Source organism: Crocodylus porosus, unplaced genomic scaffold (genome assembly GCF_001723895.1).
Source record: "Crocodylus porosus isolate Cpor-Errol unplaced genomic scaffold, CroPor_comp1, whole genome shotgun sequence".
Taxonomy (NCBI): Eukaryota; Metazoa; Chordata; order Crocodylia; family Crocodylidae; genus Crocodylus; species Crocodylus porosus.
The window spans coordinates 84,279,044-84,301,204 of record NW_017728931.1 but is presented as its reverse complement, the minus strand read 5'-3'; the positions used below and the strand labels follow the sequence as shown (position 1 = coordinate 84,301,204).

At 41.9% G+C, this 22,161-nt stretch overlaps 1 protein-coding gene across 3 annotated transcripts in view; it reads right to left on the bottom strand.

Annotated features, from left to right (window-relative positions):
- Positions 1-22,161, bottom strand: part of PPM1H (protein phosphatase, Mg2+/Mn2+ dependent 1H) — a 207,752-nt gene that overhangs the window by 90,951 nt on the left and 94,640 nt on the right. For all 3 annotated transcript variants that reach the window (XM_019543308.1, XM_019543309.1, XM_019543310.1), the window contains exons 2-3: positions 18,219-18,387; positions 2,399-2,743 (exon numbers count right to left, since the gene is read on the bottom strand). In XM_019543308.1, the coding sequence (XP_019398853.1) occupies positions 2,399-2,743; positions 18,219-18,387 (514 nt within the window). The remainder of the gene's footprint in view (positions 1-2,398; positions 2,744-18,218; positions 18,388-22,161) is intronic.

Genomic DNA, 22,161 nt, shown 5'->3' with positions numbered 1-22,161 from the left:
CCTCTGACTAGTTTTAACAGGCCACAAGATCCCCCCTCAGCCTTCTCTTGTGGAGGCTGAACAGGTTCAGGTCCTGTAGCCTCTCCTCATAGGGCCTGCCCTGCTGCCCCCTGATCATGCGAGTGGCTCTTTAAAGGGCTGCCATATAGAAGGAAAGCACCCTTTTTCTCTTGCTGCAGAGAGGCTGCAGACCAATGCCTTGAAGTTGCAGCAAAGTAAGCTAGATTGGATAGCTGGAAAAACATCTTCACTTAGAACAGTGAGGAGTGGAAAAGATTCCCTAGGGAAACTGTGGACTCTCCATCATTAGAGGTGTTCAAGATGAGGCTGGACAGTTCCTGGTTGGGGATGATCTAAGCATAGATATGCCTATGTTCTACTATAAGCATTTTCCATGCTGCTGGGCTTTGCTGGTTGCCCCTCCCCTCCTTTCTGCTACATGTGTCAGGATGTTTTCAAGCCTTCCTCAGAGGCATTGAGTGTTGGCTACAGGCAAAGCTGAGGACTTTGACTAGGGTGTGCCAGCGTTCCTGTTGGGACCAAAACCAATGGTTTCTGGCTAGAGGGTCTTGCTCCTCCATTCAGGATCAGACCGATTACTATACTTAAGTGTCAGGAAGGAATTTTACTCCATTGTCAGATAGGTACACACTGTGGGGGGTTTGCTTTCCTCCGTGGGGAAGAGTGGCATGGCCTTCTTTCTGGGATCTCCTGAGCATACATTGACATTTCATAAAAGCAGGATGTTCGCTGCTGTAGTTTCCCTCTCCTTTACCTGTGGCAGATTAGGATGTTAGGTCTCTGTTGTGCCAGGCTTGACAGCAGTCTTATATAGCATTTAGATTATGGTTTGTACAGGAAGGTTGGGATAGGGCTGATCTTAACTCAGGGAAGGGGCTGGACTAGATGACCTCTGGAGGTCCTTCCCAACCCTATGACATCTTATGTTGTGGTGTAAAATTTGTGTAATGCTAATTTTAACACAGCCCATCCTAGGCAACTCGAATGAGCGTGTTTTGTACTAATAACAAAACAATGTTCAAAAGTGTATTTTGTAGTGAATATTGCCAACTCTACAATAATCTGTAAAGAGCTGTGTGCTGCTTTGGGGACTGAGAGAGTTTTTTGTTGGAATAACTACTGCTGTCTCTAATCAGATGTGTGCACTAAAACTAATTCCCATGTAGGAGGAAAAAACATATCTGACTACCTCTGTACTTCACATTAGCAGCCTGCAAATAAAACCTCTGGGAAACACACATTTGTTTACAGTTTTTTAGCATAAAAAGAATGATTTTTCTAAAATGTGTAAGCAAGTAATTTCCAAGGGACCAATCCCACAAATACTTACTATCAGGCACAGTCTTTACTATTAACATGAGAATTCTCAGGCTGATAACTAAGCAACTAATAGCATCAGCAACTAGTGTTGCCAGGTCCTGACTGCAAAATGTTATTCTGGGGATGGCTTTATGTTGAGGAGGGCTTCAAGAGGCAGCAACAACCCAGGTGCGTGGATTCTATTTCCCAGGCTGAGTCTGTGGTTACAGTGAGTCAATAAATTATCTTTTGATTCATAAGTTGGGGGGAATTAAACAGTGGCAAGAGTTTGCAGAGCTGGAACACACAAAGCAGAATCCTTTTTATCACTATAAACCCTCAAGAATGAAATCCTTGTCCCACAGAAGTGCATAAAAATGTAACTAGTGATATCAGTGGTCCAGGATTTCATCATAAATATCCAGACTACAGGCAAGTGAAATAAGGATGGACTGAATTCTACTTCTGCAATGATACAGAGTGATCATGCAAGTTGCCTCCACTGTCACTGCTCCTTTCCTCATGGGCACTAGGAACAAAGGTCACTGAATTAAGTGCGTTTCCTCTGATCCAGACCACCCTACTATAAGATGTCCTCTCACATCAGTCTATGGAGGAAGGCTATGAAGACCATGCCTAAGTTTAATTTTTTCTTTAATAAATGATAATATAAATTTTGTTACAAGTTTATCTAACTACTGGAAGCTGAAATAAACTATTGTGGACATTGACACACTTCCTTTTTTTTAAGCAAGTTTCTAAAAGCCTCTTTTGTAAGTTGGGCAACAATGTGACATGAAGGATGATCCAGCAGCCTGGAACTTAGGAGGCATGGCATTCAATTACATCTGTGTGTGACCTTGGGTACGTCATATAGACTCAGTTCCTCGTTTTCAAAATAGAATAAGTGCTATTATGATCTCCAAAGGAACTGTGAAGATAAGTGCATTAAGATTGTGAAGAGCCCAGATAAATATCTAATTGCAAATGGAAGAACAAGTGAAAAGAAATTCATCTCTTCCAACCTACTTGGTTCATTAAACAAAATAACAAGCAATCAACCTTGGAATATACCTACCATTTCCTTGAATGCACTTTCAATGGCCCCAGTAACAAGGCATTCATGCGGTATCTTCTTCTCTGTAAAGAAGCGTGTTGGAGGGGTGCTGGGTGAGCCTGGAGCCCCAACCCCACTACGCAAGGAGGCAGCCCTAGTCAGAGTTCTGCTGTTAGCCGTCATGTTCTCCGGCTCCTCTCCTAGGCAGGTTGGGGGAAGAACTGCACTGTTCTTCATGATGTCCACAATCTCCTGCAGCTGCTCCACAATATGGTGTTGAAGCAGTTTAGATGCTACAACAGCTGCCCCAGATCCAGCATGTCCATCAAACAGTGACCAGTAGTGTAAATGAATGCCATCTGTGTCCTGGTTATGTGCAAAAAGAGAAAAATCACAATGTATGCAGTTAGCAGTGTTGCTAGGCCTCTTGACACCACCAGCAGGGCAGCTATTTATACTTCATTACAACGATTTAACTTTCCCTGCATATTCCTTTCTGGAAATAATTATTTCATGCTATTATGGTTAGAACTGATAAACTTTCAGTCTTCCTCATACTTCAGCCACTCTGACCAGGAAGTGGTAGAGAAACTAGTTTGATATCAGCTCAGTTTTGTCCTTCTCTTGCTTCAGACTATTTGGCCACATGTTGCAGCACTTGATGTTTCTGTGACACAGTTTATACACTAGAAATCAGACTGAGGTCCCCAACCAGCCAGCTCAGAATATAATATTTGGTCACAGCAATATGGCCCGATTTCAGACTGGTAATGATAATACAAAAACTATGTGGCAGGGCTTGAAAAAATTCACTAAAACATTTACTAGCCAACTACTAAAAAATAAAGGCCAGGGGCTAGTTGCAATGTTACCAATACACTGCCCTTAGAAAAACCAGACCCCTCCCTTACCCCCGCACCTGCCTTATAAACTGCAGGGAGGTGAAAGGAAAGCAGTTCTTTCCACAGTAATGTCTTAAGCAGGTGTTTCATGGCAACAGTGAATGAATGACAGTGTTTGATAAATCTGATGCCTTTCAAGGAAAGCTAGGTAAAGTCCTGTTATTTCACTGTAGCAAGGGAACTGCTATGAGCAGTGGTACTACCTACCTGTAGACTTAGGAAAACAGTAAGGCATCCATTCACATTTGAAAAATGATTGTGTCAGGCATATAGGCTAGAAACTAAGGGCCTGATTCATAACTGTGTCACACAAGTTATATGGTGATGCAGTGACACTGGAATAAATACAGAGCTGAAGCAAGAGTATTCATTCATTTAGCAAATAAAAAGTTTGAAGTCTGTAGAAATCTATGGTGTAGGCTCTCTTACTCCCCTGTCAAACCTTTTCAGTCACCACTGGCAGGTAGATTTTTCACATACTTTCAAGTATTTCATTATCAATCATCTGGACAACTCAACCCCCATCACTAGTATTTTAAAAAGCCTCAGATTAAAATTTGCTATATGAAGCAATACTGTTACATTTTAAACTAAAAATTAGGCTGAAAGATCACCAAAATGCCAATGATGACAACAATGATATCAGCACTAGATAGCTTCCACAGTTGTTCCTCAGACACAGTACTGCTGCCTACATAATTTGGCTTCATCTCCTTAGACTATAAGCTCATGAGATTTTATACTCTCCTCTAAAGCTAGCTGGGAGTTTTTCTGATGAACAGTCATAAGCTAAAAAAACATTAATTCATCCAAGCTGAAGCCTTTTGTGCATTGGCTTTGACAAATTTCCCCCAAACCACAAGCAGGGTTCCCAAGAATAAGCTGGAAACATCAGAATTTAAGTCTCCAGGTTGTATTTAATTTCAAAATTTTCAAAATTAAATGTTTTGGCTATTTCCGAATGGATTTTTTAAAACTTATTTTCTGTGGAAAATTTTTATAATCCTCTTATTTCCAAAATGGAGAAGAATCCCTGCAGAATGGAAATGACAACTTGCCACTTTTACTCCCTTGTACCTCTCTTCCCCCACATCCTTCATTGAGCCTGGTTCTATAGCTTGACCTGTACTTACTCATGCTTGAGTCTCTAGAAGTCTCTAGTTCAGTCCATGGTGTTGGCAAAAATGGTAGCCATCATGGAAATGGGAACTTTCCTGTGTTTGATCTGCTCTCAGTTTTAGATCATTGGGATGAGCTTCCTCTGATTAGAAGTACTATAAAACCCACAAGATGCATTACAGCTGTCACAGTAAGGGCATGGCTACATTTGCATTTAAGCACAACTAAATTTAATGTGCATTAAGCGGTTTTTAGCAGGTGTCTACCCATGCAGGGACTTGGCACTAAAGTTAATGCCAAGTCCCAGCAGCCCTGCTATATGCCCCTAGAGGCAGGGCAGACCCAGCACTAAAGTTAGTGCTGGGTCATGTCTACATGTGCATTAATGCACTTTAGCTAATTTTGCCTAAATTGGATACCTGCATTTGCATTTGCAGGTATCCAATTTAGGAGTGAGTAGCCTAATTTCGCCATTTTTAATGCACTTCAAGGGTGCACTGTAATGATCATTAAATTAGGCTAATGTGCATTAATTTGTCTCATGTAGACATGTCCTAAGAGTATGTATTTTAGATTAGAAGTTCCTTAGTATGCCCATCAACACAGTAGTATATCACACATACACTACAGGTACCTGAAAATAGCAACAAAAAACCAAACAAAACAAAACAAAAAAACACATTAGGATTCAAGTTGAAAAGGAAGGAAGAGCAATACAGGACTAATGAGAACATTATTGAGTTCTATCACTCGTTTTATCACATTGTCTACAGCACTATTTCATGCCAATTTATATTTAAAATTTCATTGTAGAGAAAATATGTACTGGAACTTAAATCCCTGCTACTTCTCTCAATTTATTTTATAATTTTATGGAATCAATCTCTTTTGGTTCAGTTTACATGCTGATGGGTATGATCTGGTACACACTTTCATACATTCACATCTTTCTTCATTGTCCCTAGACAACATGGTAAAGTAAGACACATTTTCAATCTCTCATTTTAAAACAGAGATATTCCAGTAAAAACAATACAGCAATAGGAAATTCTAAATTAAGGATGAAATTTTCAAAGATAAATTGTGCTTCTATATCACTTAGGCACATTTGAAAATCCCATCCCAAGATCCTCACTCAGCAAAGCACTTCAGTGTGTGCTTAACTACAGGGATAGCTAACATTCTCTCTCTTTTTGCAATAAAGACCTAGACTGTTAGGTTATGCTGACAACGTTTTTATTTTGTTTGTTTAAATGATATCGACCTTCTTTAGTCTTTCAAAAAAGTTTTAAAAAATCCCTCCCTGAACAATAGGACAGCAGGGGACCATTGTACCACTGAAGTCCTGTATCCTTCATGCTGGCTCACTGTACAAAGGATGAGATTTACCAAGCGGTTACATCCACACAGGCAGGGACACGTGGTTGCCGTGCTGAAGAAAGCAACACACATTTATGCCGCTGCTTTTTGCCCAGGTGCACGCTCCTGTACACAGGATTAGTGTGGGGAAAAATGCTCTGGATAGGTTAGGGGAGGCTGGGGCCAGCACCTGGGGTCACGGGAGCCTCGTAGTGCTCAAGCAGCAGCAATCTGGATGCACCTCCAGTTTCAGGTGGGTGGTACATGCTGCTGCCGCCACATGGGCCACCCCATATTTTTCTGACACAGGTTTCTCTTACATTGGGATCTCCCAATGTCAAAACACTCACTGCACTGAAACCTAGCAGCATGGTGAATGCCTGCATATGCAGTACATGCAGTTTGTGATGCTGTAAATTGCATGTATGCTGGTCTGGGTGTGCCCTCAATGAGCACCGAGTTGAAAAAACACTTAAGATACAAAGCATGTTAAAGGGGATTTCTCCACTGAAAAGCAAGAGTCTTAGATAATCTTGCTGAGTCACAAATTAATGCGTTAGGAAAAAAGAAGCCAATCTGAACTAACAAATCCCAGTGTTGGCATACATTCTCCTCTTTGCAACATTAGATATCTGAGTACCATTGTAAATTTCTGCCATTCAACATCCTGATGAAGTGTGCTGCTGAAATTAATGTTTTGTTATTAATATTAATGCTGCTTTAATGAAAAGCACATTTCAAGGTATGATTTAGTACAATTATGTAAACCTTTGTCTAACAATGCTATTTCAACCTCAGCAAGATGTGCAACAAACATGATCTTCATGAAACATGTTCAAATACACAGTCAACCATGTCATTAATAAAACAATTATCTGTAGGCAGATGAAGTTTCCCCAAGTCAGAATTCCATCACTATGAGGGCAACAGTCACTTAACATATGCTGTTCGCTTTGATATTGAAGTCATGTGAAGAAACGGGATGTTTTTATTATTCTGAAGTATTTGGTAGTTTGGGTCTATCCAAACAAAGTAAATTTGAACAAAATCCTTTGCAAAGTTATACAATTAGGAACTCAGTAGTCCTGACAGACAAGCAATTCACTGTAAACCTTCCATGTAACACTGTAGCAAAAATAACTATGAAATTCTTGGGTGCTTACACAGGGGATTTGTGAACTGAGTTAGGATGTGATTTTACCTCTACAATGGTTTTCCAAATATGGGAATCCTGCATACAGTTCTAGTGTTTGGGGTTTAAATATGTTGAAAAATTGCACAGAGAAGAGCCACAAAAATTATTTCATGGCTAGCAGAAAAATACTTACAGCAAGACTCCAAACAGATATTACATTTACTCTGGTATAAACTCTTTTATCCCAGGGCCAAAGTGCAATTGTACAGACATCCATGTCCCAAGATAAATCCTTAAGTATTCTACATAAGGAGGTAGTGACAGGGATAAAATATCAAGTATTAGGGGCTCTTTATCTAACGGAGAAAGGTAAAACAAAACCACATTGCTGGAAGATAAAGCTAAAATCAAAATTTGAGACAAATTTTACCAGTGAAAAAAAGCATGTGGATCACTTGCTGCCCAAAAAATTGTTTGCTCTCTTTGTGCGGGGAGAGCTATAGCCAACAAATCTGAACATCTCAAACCAAAATATTTCTGGTGAAAACCGAAGCAATTTGATTCAAAATAGTGCCACCAGGCCCAGGTTACTTGTTCTCTTGTACAGGCTGCATTCTCTGACCAAATAGTCTCTTCCATAACAGACCATAGTAGAAATCTTATGGTATGCCATTACCTTACCTAAAGGGGAGAAAGTGCTGCAACACGGAAGACAGTCTGGCTGGACAGCCTGGCCCACAAAAATTGGAAGTGTAAGGCATCTATGTTATGCTTCCCATAAAGTTTAGTTTTGAATCAAAGTATTTTTATTTTCAATATTTCAGTTTTTGATACTTGACAAAAAAACAAAATTTCCACAGAAAATTTAAAAAAAAGTTATGCCTGTGGAAATGTTCAGAGGGGATAAATCTCTATTTTCTGACCAGCATGAACCCAAACTTTACAGCAGGGGCAGGCAGTTATTTTGGGTGGAGAACCACTTACCAAGTTTTGGTGAACTATCGAGGGCTGCATGGGTAGTCCCATCCCTTCAGAGCTGCCCCGCCCTCTTGTTGCCATCTTGAGACTGAAAGTCCTACCCCTAACCCCTGATCTCTGCCGCGGAAGTCCCTCCCCTTGCCCTCCCCCCCAAGTACTCCTGGGGGAGGGGGTTGCCATTTTAGAATCAGAAAAAAACAAATACACTAGAAGTCACACACCTACTATAACATATTTTAAATTTGGTTACAAAAAATATTTTTGTCATGATTTGTATGTGTGTGTGTGTGCATAATAACTCAAAAATAAATGCTTAGTTTTGTATATTGTGTGGTGTGTGCATGTCTGTGTGGTAGGATTATGGGAGGGTGTGGGGTGTTTATATGTGCGGAGTTGGGGGGGCAGGGTGAGAGAGAGGGTGGGGGGTGTGGGGATCCCCCATGGTGCAGCAGCAGGCGGGTTGCTCCGGGCACAGGCACTCGGCAGGGTGCAGCTCCAGCCAGCACTGCTGTCTCTATTACTGGCACTCCCTGCCACACACACAGCCCCTGCGCTAGCACAGCAGGGAGGGAAGCCCCACATGCTAGAGCCAGCTGCCTTCACTGCTGGGGCTACGCAGCACTAGAGAGAAACCCTGCTGGCTAAAGCCCATTGTTTTACCCACCAGGGCTGAACTTCAGGGAAGGGAAGCCCCAGGTGCCTTCCCCTGAGGGGGAGGCAAGACAGGCAGCTCCACACCACTGGGCTTCTCTCCAGTGCTACGCAGCCCCAGCAGGGAAGGCAGCTGGCTCAAGTACATGGGGCTTCCCTCCCTGCTGCACCTGAGTAGTAGGAAGTACCAGCAATATAGGCAGCTGCATGGAGTCTGCGCCCCATGCTGTGATATGCAGAGCTGGCCTGAGCTGAGCCCTGGCCTGCTGTTGTGCCATGGGAGGAATGTGGTGGGGGATCTCCATGCCCCCCACCCTCCCTCACACCTACTCACTGCCCATCCCAGCTCTGCGTTGTCGCTGACCCCTGACACACAAAGCTCTTGGTTTAGAAGTGATAGCTTTTCTTAGACCAACTAAATAGTAGCAAAGAAATCTCTTTCTTTGCAAGTTTTTGGGCGCACATACCCTTCATCAGGCTGAGGAGAATTCAAAGATTGTAGAAGTCCTCCTAGGTAGAAAATAAAATTCATTTTACACAAGGGAGATATAGGCTGGAAGTCATTAGCACATGTACAGATACATCCATTTGTAGCAGTCTGTTTTCTGTCTCTCGTTGATTTAGTAGGTTTTGCATACTTTAGTTTTATCTCACCATTTAATTTGTTCTTGCCATTTCAACTTTTTGGCACCTCTCTGTTGGGAACAAGGGGAGGTGTGAAAAGGTCAGTGCAAGGCAGAAAGGAGAAAAGCAATTGCTCAACCTAATCTAGAGATGGGAAAATCAACTTTCTGTGCAATGTGTGCTGTGTATTCACACATTTTATTCAGTGGAAATCACAAAACAAAATAACCTTACCTGCTGAGTTGCCAGAGCACTTCTCTGAGAATAGTTAGATAGTTAGATTTTTTTTTTCAGAGAAGGTAGGCCCACAGTTCAAAACCATTTTAAAAAATTGGTTTTAAAAAAGTCAATTTGGCATTTAGCAAATTTTCCCAACAAGATGGTTTTTTTATTTGATCATTTCAGTTTATCAAAATAAGAGAGAAAAAACTCACTACAGAAAACCCAAGAGTCTGACAGGGCAATGAACTGGGATGAGGACAGCTAGATTCAAGCCTGTGCTTTGCTTAATTCAGGGAAGGAACTTGTCCATCTTCCAAAGTCCAGATAACTTCCTAACGTTCAAACTACTGGATATCATGGTACACACATATATGCCTACATGTATATATTTCTCACCTCTTGTTTTTCATTTGGAAAAGTTCTGTTCCATCCTGATATATTACAAGATGTTTTATAATTTCCACAGGCCTGAAAAAACAATTCCCACCCAATAAGGCTCTTCTTTAAAATAAATCTTTTAAGGTTGCCTCCATTTTATTATTTAGCTAGTCAGATCGGAAAATATCTATCAATTAATTGTACTGATATAGATTTTTGATTCTCTTCTGCTGTTTTCTTTTAAACGTAGATAGTTATACAGAGGCCTGGATAGATACTGGAGAAATAAAACCTATACAGCTTTCTCACTGCACTGAATCCCACTTTCCATTTCTATTCTGCTGGGAAGTTTAATCAGCTTTAGGTGCCTCTGCTCTTGGATCTGGCTTGAGCAGCAGACTTCTGTTTTTGTAACTGTAAGATAAATTAATTGTAACCTTTTTAAAGTGTGCAGGCTTTAGAGATTGGCTTTGTTGTTTTTGTTCACACCACAGCAATGGAAGAGGAATCATGTCAGAGATTACAGATAGGTATGCCATTAGAGCTTGAACAATGACAGAATATCACAGTCCCCCTTTTATAGTCTATAGCAATATATGTTTTGGATTAAAATACCAGACATGATAGTCATCACTTTTCCATCACAAACCTGTTAACCAACAGCAGGTAGAAACTGTTATAGTTAGATATCCAAGCCCAGGTTTTATACCTGGTAAACAGGTAGGTAATTATGTATCTAATAAGGATGACCAAAAAGTACAAGAAAATTCAGACAAAATTCCCCCTCCCACACACACACCATTCACCCCACCTCCAAGGCAAACTGTACCTGTAAAAGGCAGGGTGAGACACTGAAGATGCAGGCCTTAGGTCTGATGATAAATACAGAACTGGGCCAGTGGCTACTCTCCCCTGACAAGCACCTGACACACATTCATGTCTCAGTTACTACTTGGAGGAGGTCTTGTTGTGCAATATTACACAAGAAGTCCTCCCAGTTTTTAAAAACTGAATGGGTAAGTGACACTGCACTATGAAAAACCCATCAAAATTATGCTGTATCATGATACAGTAATATTGTCATCAACTAATTAGAAAGCTGTAAGAGCAAAACATGTACCCCATTACACCAACTCCCTTGGCAATATTCTGGCACAACATGATAGGTTGAAAGTTTGTTTCATTTCTTTAACTGACTCAAGTACTGATGGTCAAAGCACACTCCATCCCCCGGGCTGCTAACTATCCTGGATGTGTTACTGGTATAGCATTCCTAAATATAAACTATGCAGTTAACACAAAATGTTGTCCAGCTGAGGCCAAATCTAATTCATTAAGTCAAAGGCAAAAATTCTGTTTACTTTGGCATCAGCCTCTTGGAGCATTCTGCCAGTTTGTCATTTTGCCAAGTTTATAAAATTATAATTATGCTTAATAATGTTAATTTCCTTTTTCTGGTTTCCTTGTTTCTCTGTGGAAAGATACGATCATACATCTGTTTTGTGCTTCTCACCTTCATATTCCGACCATTTCCCCACCCCTCTTCTTCTCCTAGGAAATGTTGATTTATCAGTTCAGCTTTTAATTGAGAAGTCAGGCCCCAAACCAGGACAGCAATGTCATTGCTCAACCACAGAAAGGACAGACAAAACGTTCCTGAGCCTCTGTAGAAATGCTAGAAGGATGTCAAGGATGAAGCAACACTGTTTTTGGGTCTCCTCACCACTAAACCAAGGGGAGGAGCTCAATCTGGAGTTCTCTTGAGAACTGACAGAGGCTGCGAGAGAACAGGACAGGATTGTCATGAGCAATTTTAATGATCTTATCCAGACATCTCTTGGAAGGAACATGTTCCTTCCTGACCTGCATCAAAGAACTCATCCCAACTCAGGAGGTGCACAGGCCAACCAGAGGTAACGCTCTCCTAGACTTGGCCTTGGCCAAAGGTCTTGTTTTGTAAATTTGTACATATATAATATCTATGTCCTTACCCTTTAATGGTTTTGTTGTAATAATAAATCTGTATATAGTTAAGTAATTGATTGACTGGATCTGACTCTATAAGGGACAGAGGCAGCCGCTGGGTTGTTGTGTTCCTTCACAGCACACTGCCCTGCCAATAATTCCCTCAATTGGAGAGTGAAGTACAAACCCATGTACACCTGGCTACAAACTAAATTGTGGGGTGACCTGGTGACCGACTTGAGCAGAGAGGGCAACCTGGGTGACAGCAACCACAAAACCATCACATTCACTCTCCGTTGCAAGGCAGGCAAATTAGATAGTAGGACTGAAATTTTGGACTTCAAAAATGCAAAATTTAACAAGCTGAAGGCAATAGTAGGGGAAGTGCTGTGGGACCAGGGACCAAAGGCAAAAGGAGTGCATGAAGAGTGGTTGTTCCTTAAGGACATGATCCTTTAAGCACGAAGGAAGTCCAGTCCCATATGGAGGAAATATAGCAAAAGGGCTGGGGAGCCCTCTTGGCTAAACAGGGAAATCATGGTCCTCTTAAGAAAGAAAAAAAGAGGAGTACATGCAATGGAAGCTTGGGACAGTCCTCCAGGACTATACAACAATGGCCCACACTTGCAGGGAGCAGGTTAGAAAAGCTAGGGCGGCAACTGAATTTAAATTAACAATGGAAATTAAGGACAACAAGAAATCCTTCTTTAGGTACGTAGGGAACAGAAGGAAAACAAACAGGAGTGTGGGGCCATTGCTCAACAAACTCCGGAGAGCTGGGTACTGACACTCAGGAGAAAACTTAACTCCTGAATGACTACTTTGCTTCAGTCTTTCACTGGGCAAATGGGAAAATCATGCCAGAGAGGGCACAGAATGGGCATGGTGGGAAGGACTCCCTCCCTATTATTGACATTGAGCTGGTACATGATCAGTTTAAGAAATGAGACTTATATAAACATCAGAAGGACCAGATGAACTTCACCCAAGAGTGCTGAAAACTGGCTGAAGTCATCACAAAGCCGCTGGCAAAACTTCCAAAACTTGTGACACTCTGGAGAGGTCCCTGAGGGCTGGAAGAAGGACAATGTTGTGCCCATCTTCAACAAGGGAAGGAGAGAGGACAATAGGCCAATTAGCCTAACTTCTACCCCAGGGAAAATCCTGGAAAAAACCATTAAGTCTATGTCTGATAGGCTTGCAGGAGGTAGGATTCTGCATGACAGCCAGCTTGGCTTTGTTGCGGGTAGGTCTCATCTTACCAATCACATCTACTTCTACGACCAGGTAACTTGCCACTTGGACAAGAGAGAGGAGGTCGACATTGTATACCTTGACTTCCAAAAGGCCTTTGATCTGGTATCCAATGATATTCTCACTGGAAAATTGGAGGATTGTGGGCTTAACTGCAAGACAGTTAGGTGGGTAGGAAGCTGGCTGTGGGGTAGGACCCAGAGAGTCCTACTGATTGGATCCGTGTCGTCCTGGTGAGAAGTGGCCAGTGGTGTCCCGCAGGGGTTGGTGCTTGGTCCAGTTCTTTTCAACATCTTTATCAATGATTTGAATGTGAGGTTGAAGAGCTCTCTGACCAAGTTTGCGGATGAAACCAAGTTATGGGGGACTGTAGTCACACTTGAAGATAGGCTGTAGATACAGGTGGACCTAGACAGGCTAGCAAGTTGGGTGGATCTGAACGAGATGAAGTTCAAAATCAAGAAAATGTGAAGTGCTCCACCTTGGGACGAACACTTCCCAACATACCTACAGGCTCGGTGGAGCCAAGCTGACAAGCACCATGACTGAAAGGGACCTAGGGGTAATAATAGACCCACAGTATCAGTACGAGCCAAGGAAAGGTTGAGGGACACAGGGCTCTTCAGCCTAAAAAAGAGAAGAGAATCTATGAATCTATGCGAGAGAGGTGCAGGGCCACAGAAGGGTGCAGAAGCAACAACTGACATGCCTGTAATTAAGAACAGGCAGGACTCACTCTGGGTCTCCTCTAGAAGCCTCTGGGCAGAGCAAGGGAGTGGCTACTGTCTGTGGGAGTTCCCAGGGGAACATGGTCCCCTGTAGTGGTCAGCCAGTCCAGACTGCCCTTGGTGATCTCTGGTAGCCTGGGGAGCCTGTAAAACAGGCTGGGATGTTTGCAACAGGGACCCCCTGGCCTTTGCCAGCACAGGCTGTCTGTGTAGTTCCTGCCCCAAATGCTGAATGCTTGTACAATTCTCATCCAGTTGGGTTTCCAACCAGCTGCACTTGAAGCACTGAACTTTACCAGATAGTTCCTCGTACTTGCACATACCTGTAGAAAGCTTTTCATCTCCATGCACCAGCCAACAGCATTTATAATGTACAGAACAGAATGTAGACAGAGAAAAAACTGTGCTTTACATAGGTTTGTATATAGTACAAATAATAAATACAAATATATAAAAGCAGTGCAGTGTCTTGCCTTCTCATAGCTTCAGTCCAGCATAACACATCTTTTTAGCTCTGTGTAACTGCTAGAGTAAGACTGCCCTCTAGTAGCAAAGTTTCTTTAATATTCTTTCCTGTTTTTTTGAAAATATTTTATACTGAAATTTAAAATCTTCAAACAGTAATATCGTATTCCAGTTAGAAGCACGTTACAAAAGGCATGTAATAATAAATATAGCAAACAAACAAAACAGCAACAGAAATTTAGCTACAGGTAACAAACTGAGTAATAAAAGCATTGAAAAAAATACAGACTGCTTAGTTTGAAAAAGAAATACCTCAGAGTTGAAAAGACAGTGTTAAGTAAATTAATTGCTAGTATGGAATACATAAATCAGAATATTATAAACCAAGTCTCACAACACAGGAAAAAATGGTTATTTAATTAGGTCAACATCAGTATGTTTAAAATGGAGAAAAATGTTTGAAATGTTATTAACTTATGGAACTTGTCTTATGAAATCAAAAGACAAGATATTCATTGGATAAATGGTCTCATTAACCATGAGTGACAGGCAGAATTTAAGTATAAGGGTAGAAAACCACTAATAGCTAGGGATTGAAAATAGTTTCCTTCAGACAGGTGGTTCTGTAAGTTGTCAAAAACAGGATTTTTTCAGCTTTGCATGAAGCAATTCATATTAGGTAGTGTTACAAAAATGGTCAAAAAGAGAATTTCCTTTCACCTTTGCAGGAAGCATCCAGTAACAGGCCCAGCTGGAGACAGCATACTGAACGATTTGCAAAATTGATGATCTGAAAAGACCTTCCTCATGTCCATGGACATTAAAAGCATCACAGCAGGTAAAAAGGCAAAAACAGATCCAAAAGTTAACTGTGCTGCGTCAAGTTAGAACTATACTTTATGACAAAGCATATTCTTCACTAACGGTTTAATTTTAAAATAAATTTAAGGTGTGGTAATATATGAATTACTGTGACAGTATGTACAAGTAAGGCACTGTATCTTTATATGGCTAGTTATGATAATTTGCATACTCAAATTACTGACCTCAGGAGTGGTGTGGTCATTGACTTCAGGAGTGGTGATAAGTAATTCAGGGTATAGTCACAGAGGTATTTTGCCTATGCAGCTGTACGGTTAACTTTTTTAAAAATCAGGACCGTGACAAATTTGTCAAGATGCTTCAAGTGACATTTTAGAAAGCCTTAAAAATAACTGCATTTGAAAAAAATGCTTATTAAGTTAATAAGTTATTTAGTAGTAAGTTAAAATGCCAAGTCAGAGTACTGATGGTCCTTTATTAGTTAATTACAATTCACGTTCATCAGAGAGTTCCGAGACAAATATACACAACAACATCTCACAATGTCTAGTTTTACCTACCTACTATCTGTTGTAGCCATTCTTCACGGTCCTGATACCTTGAAGATGTCTCAAAATCAAATATAAAACTATCTGTTCCTACTTTTAACACTGATCTTGATGTTGTAAGACCCTACCTTTTAGCCTTTAGTGTCTAATTAAAGAAGATACTATACAAGCCATCTGACTTCAAGGAATGCAGCTCAAGTAACAGGTAGTACAAAAGTGGCATGGGAGACTGAAATAGTCAAACACTATTTCTAACAAAATCACATTTCAATTGTATTTAGAACCATACAGGACAAAGATTAACTGTAAACAGCATTGACCCTTATTTGCATGGGCTTACAGATGTTTGCTTTCAGAGCTCTTAAAAAAAGCAAAAAACAAAACAAACGCTTCTAATTTGATTTCTTCTTGCACAGTCATTCTTTACATGTGGTCAATTGCTGTCCCATGGCTTCATTTGTTTCCTTCCCCAACTCCCAATTATTATTATTATTATTATTTTTTTTTACTACAGGCTAGCCTGACATCCTAAGCAGCTTCCCAGTCGAGATATGCAGTCCCCTTGACTTTCCTTTGTTTAAATCTTTCCTGTAATCTAATTGGTTTCATTTTTCTAGACACTAATATTCAGTTACAATTGTACTAAACACACTATTTCAGTATTTGTTCATGCCTTTAAAACGGTAAGCCCTTTGAGGGCAGGGACTAAATCTTCTAGTTGCTGTACGTACACAGGTAGGTATGCGCTTCAGGTATATCTATACAATGCTAAATACTGAAAATGTTTGCTCTGGAGTTCTATGTTAGAAAAGAAATCCTCTCTTTGCAAGACCGCAGTATTTTTCCCCCCCTCAGCAGTTGCCACAGGGGTAATTAGTTACTTGGTCAACATAAAGGAATCATGGTGTTGCCATTTTGATTCCTTCTCAGCTCATAAAAGTTAATTAGCACCAGAACAGGTATTAGCTGGATGGAAGACTGTAAAGAATTATGGAAGGCATTTCAAACAGCCATAGATTTTTTTTGGTCAGTTTTAATACTCATATGGTGTGCCAAACCGACAGCCACACGGATTAAAATCACTTATGTACCCAGAGAACAATAGCTACAGTATACAGAGTCTTTCTGCAGCACACAAACAGCATATAAACCCTGACCTCAATGCAGCACTTCAAAAACAAAAGAACATCTCAGTCTCCACAACAGGTTAATATTTCCCATGTTCGCTGAGACTACCAACAAGCATCTCAATGATCACCTGTCATGACTTCTTCTGATGCAACCTGGTCTGAAAACTCAGTTTTTCACAGGGGCTACTCAACAGTCAGGAGAAGGAAAAGCAACACTCTCTCCAAACCTAGGTTGGGTATAAACTCAGTGAATTATCTTCTGTCATTCAACCCTCCCATGGCTGCCAAAGTTAACTATGGCACAACAGTTAACATTCTGGGTCAGACTAAGGGTGTGGACAGATGTTGCAAGTGAAACATTACAAGGACCCATGAAACATGTGAAAGGTCCAGCTGTACAGGTGTACATACCCTTTGAAATGTTCCCAAAATGGCTGAAACACTCCAAAATAGTTCCTCTGAAAATGAAGCACCATTTTGGAGCATTTCACTTTTGCTTATCTCTGATTTGGAACAGCACATGGGAGACAAGCTGGGTTTACTCACTCCGCACCACTATCCCTGCCAGACCCTTAGGGCCCCAATCAGTGTCGAAGCAGGGCTCTCCAGCCACAACCTGAGAAGGAAAGGAGAAACCTGGGGGATCTGTCAGACCCTACCACACCTCCACCCTAGCTTGTCTCCTCTCTGCACTCGCCTCCCTTCTCCCTCCCATACCTGCGACAGGAAGGGAAGGAGGGAGCTGAGAACAGAGTCTTGGGTTGCTGCAGCCCTGGCTGGTGCTAGAAAAGGCTTCAGTATTTTGACATTCCAGACAGGAACAGCACAGGGCATGAGCGTTCCCCCATGACCGAAACATGCCTTTCTTGAAAAGTTTCCAAGTTTGTTTCACTTGGAAATGTTTCAGTTGCAATGTCTGTCCTCACTCTAATACTCAATCTAAGCCAATAACCTGCCTACCAGTTTCTTTCAGAGACAATGCAAGAAACCTTGTATTTCAAAATCTACACGTAAGAGAACTTTTTTCAACCCAAAGCCCCGATCAATTAGATTGTGTCATAACGTATGAAACACTTATTATTTTGTACCTGTCAAAATATCCACAATGTTGCTTCCTTTTCTAAACCAAACTCCCAATAGCTGGTGGAGACAAGTTCCATACAGTAATTATTAGATGTAGAAATATACTCTTATCTATTTCATTGTCTTGTCTTTGGCTTAAGTTATGAAAATGGGTAAGTACAACTAACAGATTTTATCTCCATCGTTCATGTCACTATTTTACACACATCTGTCATGTCTCATATATACTTTTCAAGTCAACTATGATGTACAAGATTTTTTTCTTTACATGTGAAAGATTTTTTAGCATGTTTCAAAAAGAAGAAATGATGATAAGAAATGAGTCAAGTGTTCTCAATTAAAGCCTAGTTAAAAAAAAAAAAAAAAAATCAAGCAGGTATCAAGCAAACACCATCAAGAACTTCAGGGTTTTCCTTTCATCTGACACCTCGTGTTATATCATATTCCTGTACTGACCAGATTGAGGGGAGCTGCTTACCGAATTTTCTTTTAATTGTAGACCTTCTCCATTTGGCAGTGATGACCTTCGTTTTGTGGATGAATTCTTGTTTGGAGTGGAACTAGTGCCTCCAGTTTTCTTTTTTACATGAAGAACTTCGCAACTAGCTTGGTCTTCATTGTGTGTGCTCTTTCCTGCATTTATGACCCTAGAAAAAGAAAGAGGCATTCCTGTTTTAGCAAATCTTGCATCTTTCTATTGAAACCACCTTCTGAAACCTCTAGTAAATAATGGGTAGGTCACCTTAGAAAAGCTACTGAGTCATCTGAGTGAAGTACAGCATATCCACACTTAATCCATAAAGAATGTTCTCAGTACTAAAAACACGCCATGGAAGCAGGTGACAATATACAGGAGCTCAGCTTGTTAGAACGCTGGGCTGGGGTGCTCGTGACCCAGCTGCACCACAGGCCATGACTCCCTTCTGATAGGGGAGAGAGAAAGGAAAGAGGTGGCTACCAATCTCAAGAGTAAGAGAAGGAGAAGGGCCATCCTGGGGGGGAGGGGCGAATCAGGGCGACTGCCCCAGGCCTCCCAGAGCCAGGCAGAGCAGCACAGCAACTCCACACTGCTGCTGGCTTCATGTCTGGCTGCTTGCCACTCCCCCCTACCCCTGAATCTGCTGCTGGCTTCCTCGCATCTGGGGGCAGGCTGATTTGCCCTGGGCCCTGCACCCTGCTCAGATTGTCTCTGGGAAGGAGAGAACAGAACTTCCGTTTGGCTGCAGAGGAGATTAGCTGTATGGTTCAAGGCAGAGCGGGAGACTAGCAGGGCCAAGCTGCACTGGGGCCCCTACTTCAGGGGCCAGATCCTTCTGTAGACCATTAAGTTGAGCATATAACATTGCAGCCCAGTAAGAAACAAGTACTGGCTGTTATTGTTTTGCTTTTTTTAGTATCAGAGCTACTGTGGAAAAGATGGCATATGACACCCAACCCTGCAATCTCCAGGAGCTTCACAGCTAAGCTTTAAAACCCTACTAATCCGATCGAATAATTAAGAGAATAGCTATTGTCAATGTCAATTAACCTGAAGAAAAGGCAAATTCAAATCTACTTCTCACTTTCTCCAGAAAGACCAACTTAAATTAATTTTGCTTCACTCCAAGGTTTCTGTCTCTGTGCCTGTCCTACCCATGAATATTGACAGAGCTGAAAATTAACGGGCCTACCTGTGCCTGGCACAACACCCCAGGAACCACAGGTCTCAGTTAAAGGTCAACAACTGTCGATGGTCAACAACTCTTCCATGCTGTCTACATCAACTGCAAAAGTCAACATGAGGCTAGCAAAAGCCACCACAGCCTTCAGCAGACTCTGTAAATTGATCTGGGACCACAGAGGCATCAGAATGTCGATGAAACTGAAGGTTTACAAAGTCAACGCTCTCCCAACCCTCCTTTATGCCTGTGAAACCCGGATCATCTACCAGTGTCATGCCAAGAAACTAAACCACTTCCACATGTGCTGCCTGCGAAAGATACTAAAGATCAAGAGGCAGGACAAGTTCCTGGACACCAAGGTGCTCAGAAGATCAGCTCTCCCCAGTATTCATACCCTACTGAAACTGGTGCAGCTAAGATGGGCTGGCCACCTTTCAAGAATGTCCAACACTCACCTGCTGAAGAAAATCTATGGCGAGCTGTCAAATGGAGCATGCTTTCGTGGCACACCAAAGAAGCAATACAAGGACACCCTAAAGATGTCCCTAAGGAGTTCCAGCATTGACCCAGAGTCATACGAGCAAATCGTTCGTGACCATCCATCCTGGAGATCATCAGTCCAGAGCAGAGCACTGGCCTTCAAGCAGTGGCGCACTGGCCTTCAAGCAGTGGCACACAGCAGAGGCAGTGAGGAAGCACGTGGCCAGGAAAATAAGGACCTCTCATGTCCAGCCTTCATTGCTCTCCTGCCCCAGCTGCAGCAGATTATTCAGGGCAAAGATTGGGCTTACAAGTCACCTGCATGCCCACGTGACCTAGCCTCCACCCCCCTCCTCTCTTCTTTCTCCCTTTCTCCCTCCCTTTTTCTTTCCCGCTTCCTTTCTCTCTTCTTCCTCCCCTTTTCCCCACACTGGATGCAGTCATCTTCGTTTGGAAAGGATGAATCACGCCCTTTATATGCACACCATAGGTTCATGTTGTATTACAGCAATAAAAAGTCACTGCCTGTCTGATTAAAGTATTGCCTCCCATCCATAAATACTATCTATCCCTTTTCACATCAAACTTTAAGGCTATTTGACAGATCAAGTTAGGAGGCAGGATGTTCCTGCTGCTGGAGAAATACTGACCTTAAATTATTTGAATACTGTATTTACTCAATTCCAAGATAGGGTCCCCCATCCCTCCCATTTAACCTGAGGAAAAAAGCCTGTCTTGGAATTGAGTATGAGGCAGCTAAGGGCCTTTCCCCTGCTTCTTGTCCATCTCCACCCCCCTCCCCCACACACACACGCATACACTTACCCTTCCTCCATTGCTTCCACCACTGGGAAGGTAGTGGGGAGGACAGAAAGCAACAGGGACAAGTGGGGGAGGGGGCAAGAAAGGCTGTAGGGGAAAGTTGCTCAATTCTTCCCCCCATCCCCACCCACAACCTGCCTCCCTTCCACTGCCCATTGCCCTCCCACCTCCACCACTGCTTTCCCTGCTACAGAGGTCAGGGGGGTTGAATTTAAGATGATTCTCAAATTATTAGATTCTAGACATGGAAAATTATAACAAATTTATAACTTTTCCATGTTATAATCTAATTATTGGGGGACGGGGGTAGACTTAAATTCAGGGTCATCTTGGATTCAGGTAAACATGATACACTGCAAACTCCTGATACACATGTAAAAAAGTAGGCAAACAATCTGAAGATGCATCTTAACCCCTTTAATAAAATCAAAATATGCCCAACTCCTTAATCTTTCGACATTCTTATTACATCTGTATTTTATACCATTTGAAAATCCTTAAAAACTAACTAGATTTAAAGAAAAAAAATCAAAACAAACCCAAACAAAGATGACCCATTGATTATTCTATATATCACCAGATCGTGCCATATTTTACATTCCATGCAATCCTCTCCAAAGGTAAAAGCTATTTTTTTTTTTAAAGGACAATTTATTGCTGCATTTCTATAAACCATGATATTTTTCAAGAAGAAACTAAATTATGGCCAGAAAAATCACGTAGCTGCTAATAAGAACCATATCCTGAAGCTAATATTTCACTGAACACCACCAAATGTCACCAGACTGTAATCTGATACTTGGGGAAATTTATGCAGTTAGCATCTGTATGCATATTACAGCAGCTGTTTACAAGTGTTCTTTGTATATAAATACCAACTGTGAATGGAATTATTTTGAGACATGCACATGCAGATAAGGGTTTAAGATTTGTCTAGTTTCAAGGCACCAGTGAGCAATATTGCAACTCTGATTAAGTGCTATATAGTGATTCTTTTTTAGAGTTTTTTTAGACCAATACGGATGGCTAGTTTTTAATGAGCCATATCAGCTGATACTGATCCAACTGCCAATATGCAGCTGGGCAGCTTAGAGAGCAGCACCCAGCCAGTAAATCTGTTGTAGGGGAAGGGGCGGGGGGGGTTGGAAAGGGCATGGCCGCTAGGGAGAGACAGATCAAGGCCCCATGGTGAGGAAGGGAGTGGAGCCGCTCAGCTAGGACAGAACACAGGAGGAGTGAGCTGCAAGCGGCTCATTTGTGTGGCCTGGTGGGGGGCGGCTCCCACTGCTGCATGCATCCCCAGGGAGGCATGGGGGGTGTGGGCCCTCAGATCTGCATGCGGAGCAAAAGTGGGTTGAGGCTGGGGCTGTGCTGGGCTCTTCCCAGCAGGGGACCGGACCGAGCTGCACTCAGGGGAGGCAGTGGCAGTGCTGGAAGAGGGGCTCTGGGAGGGGCTGC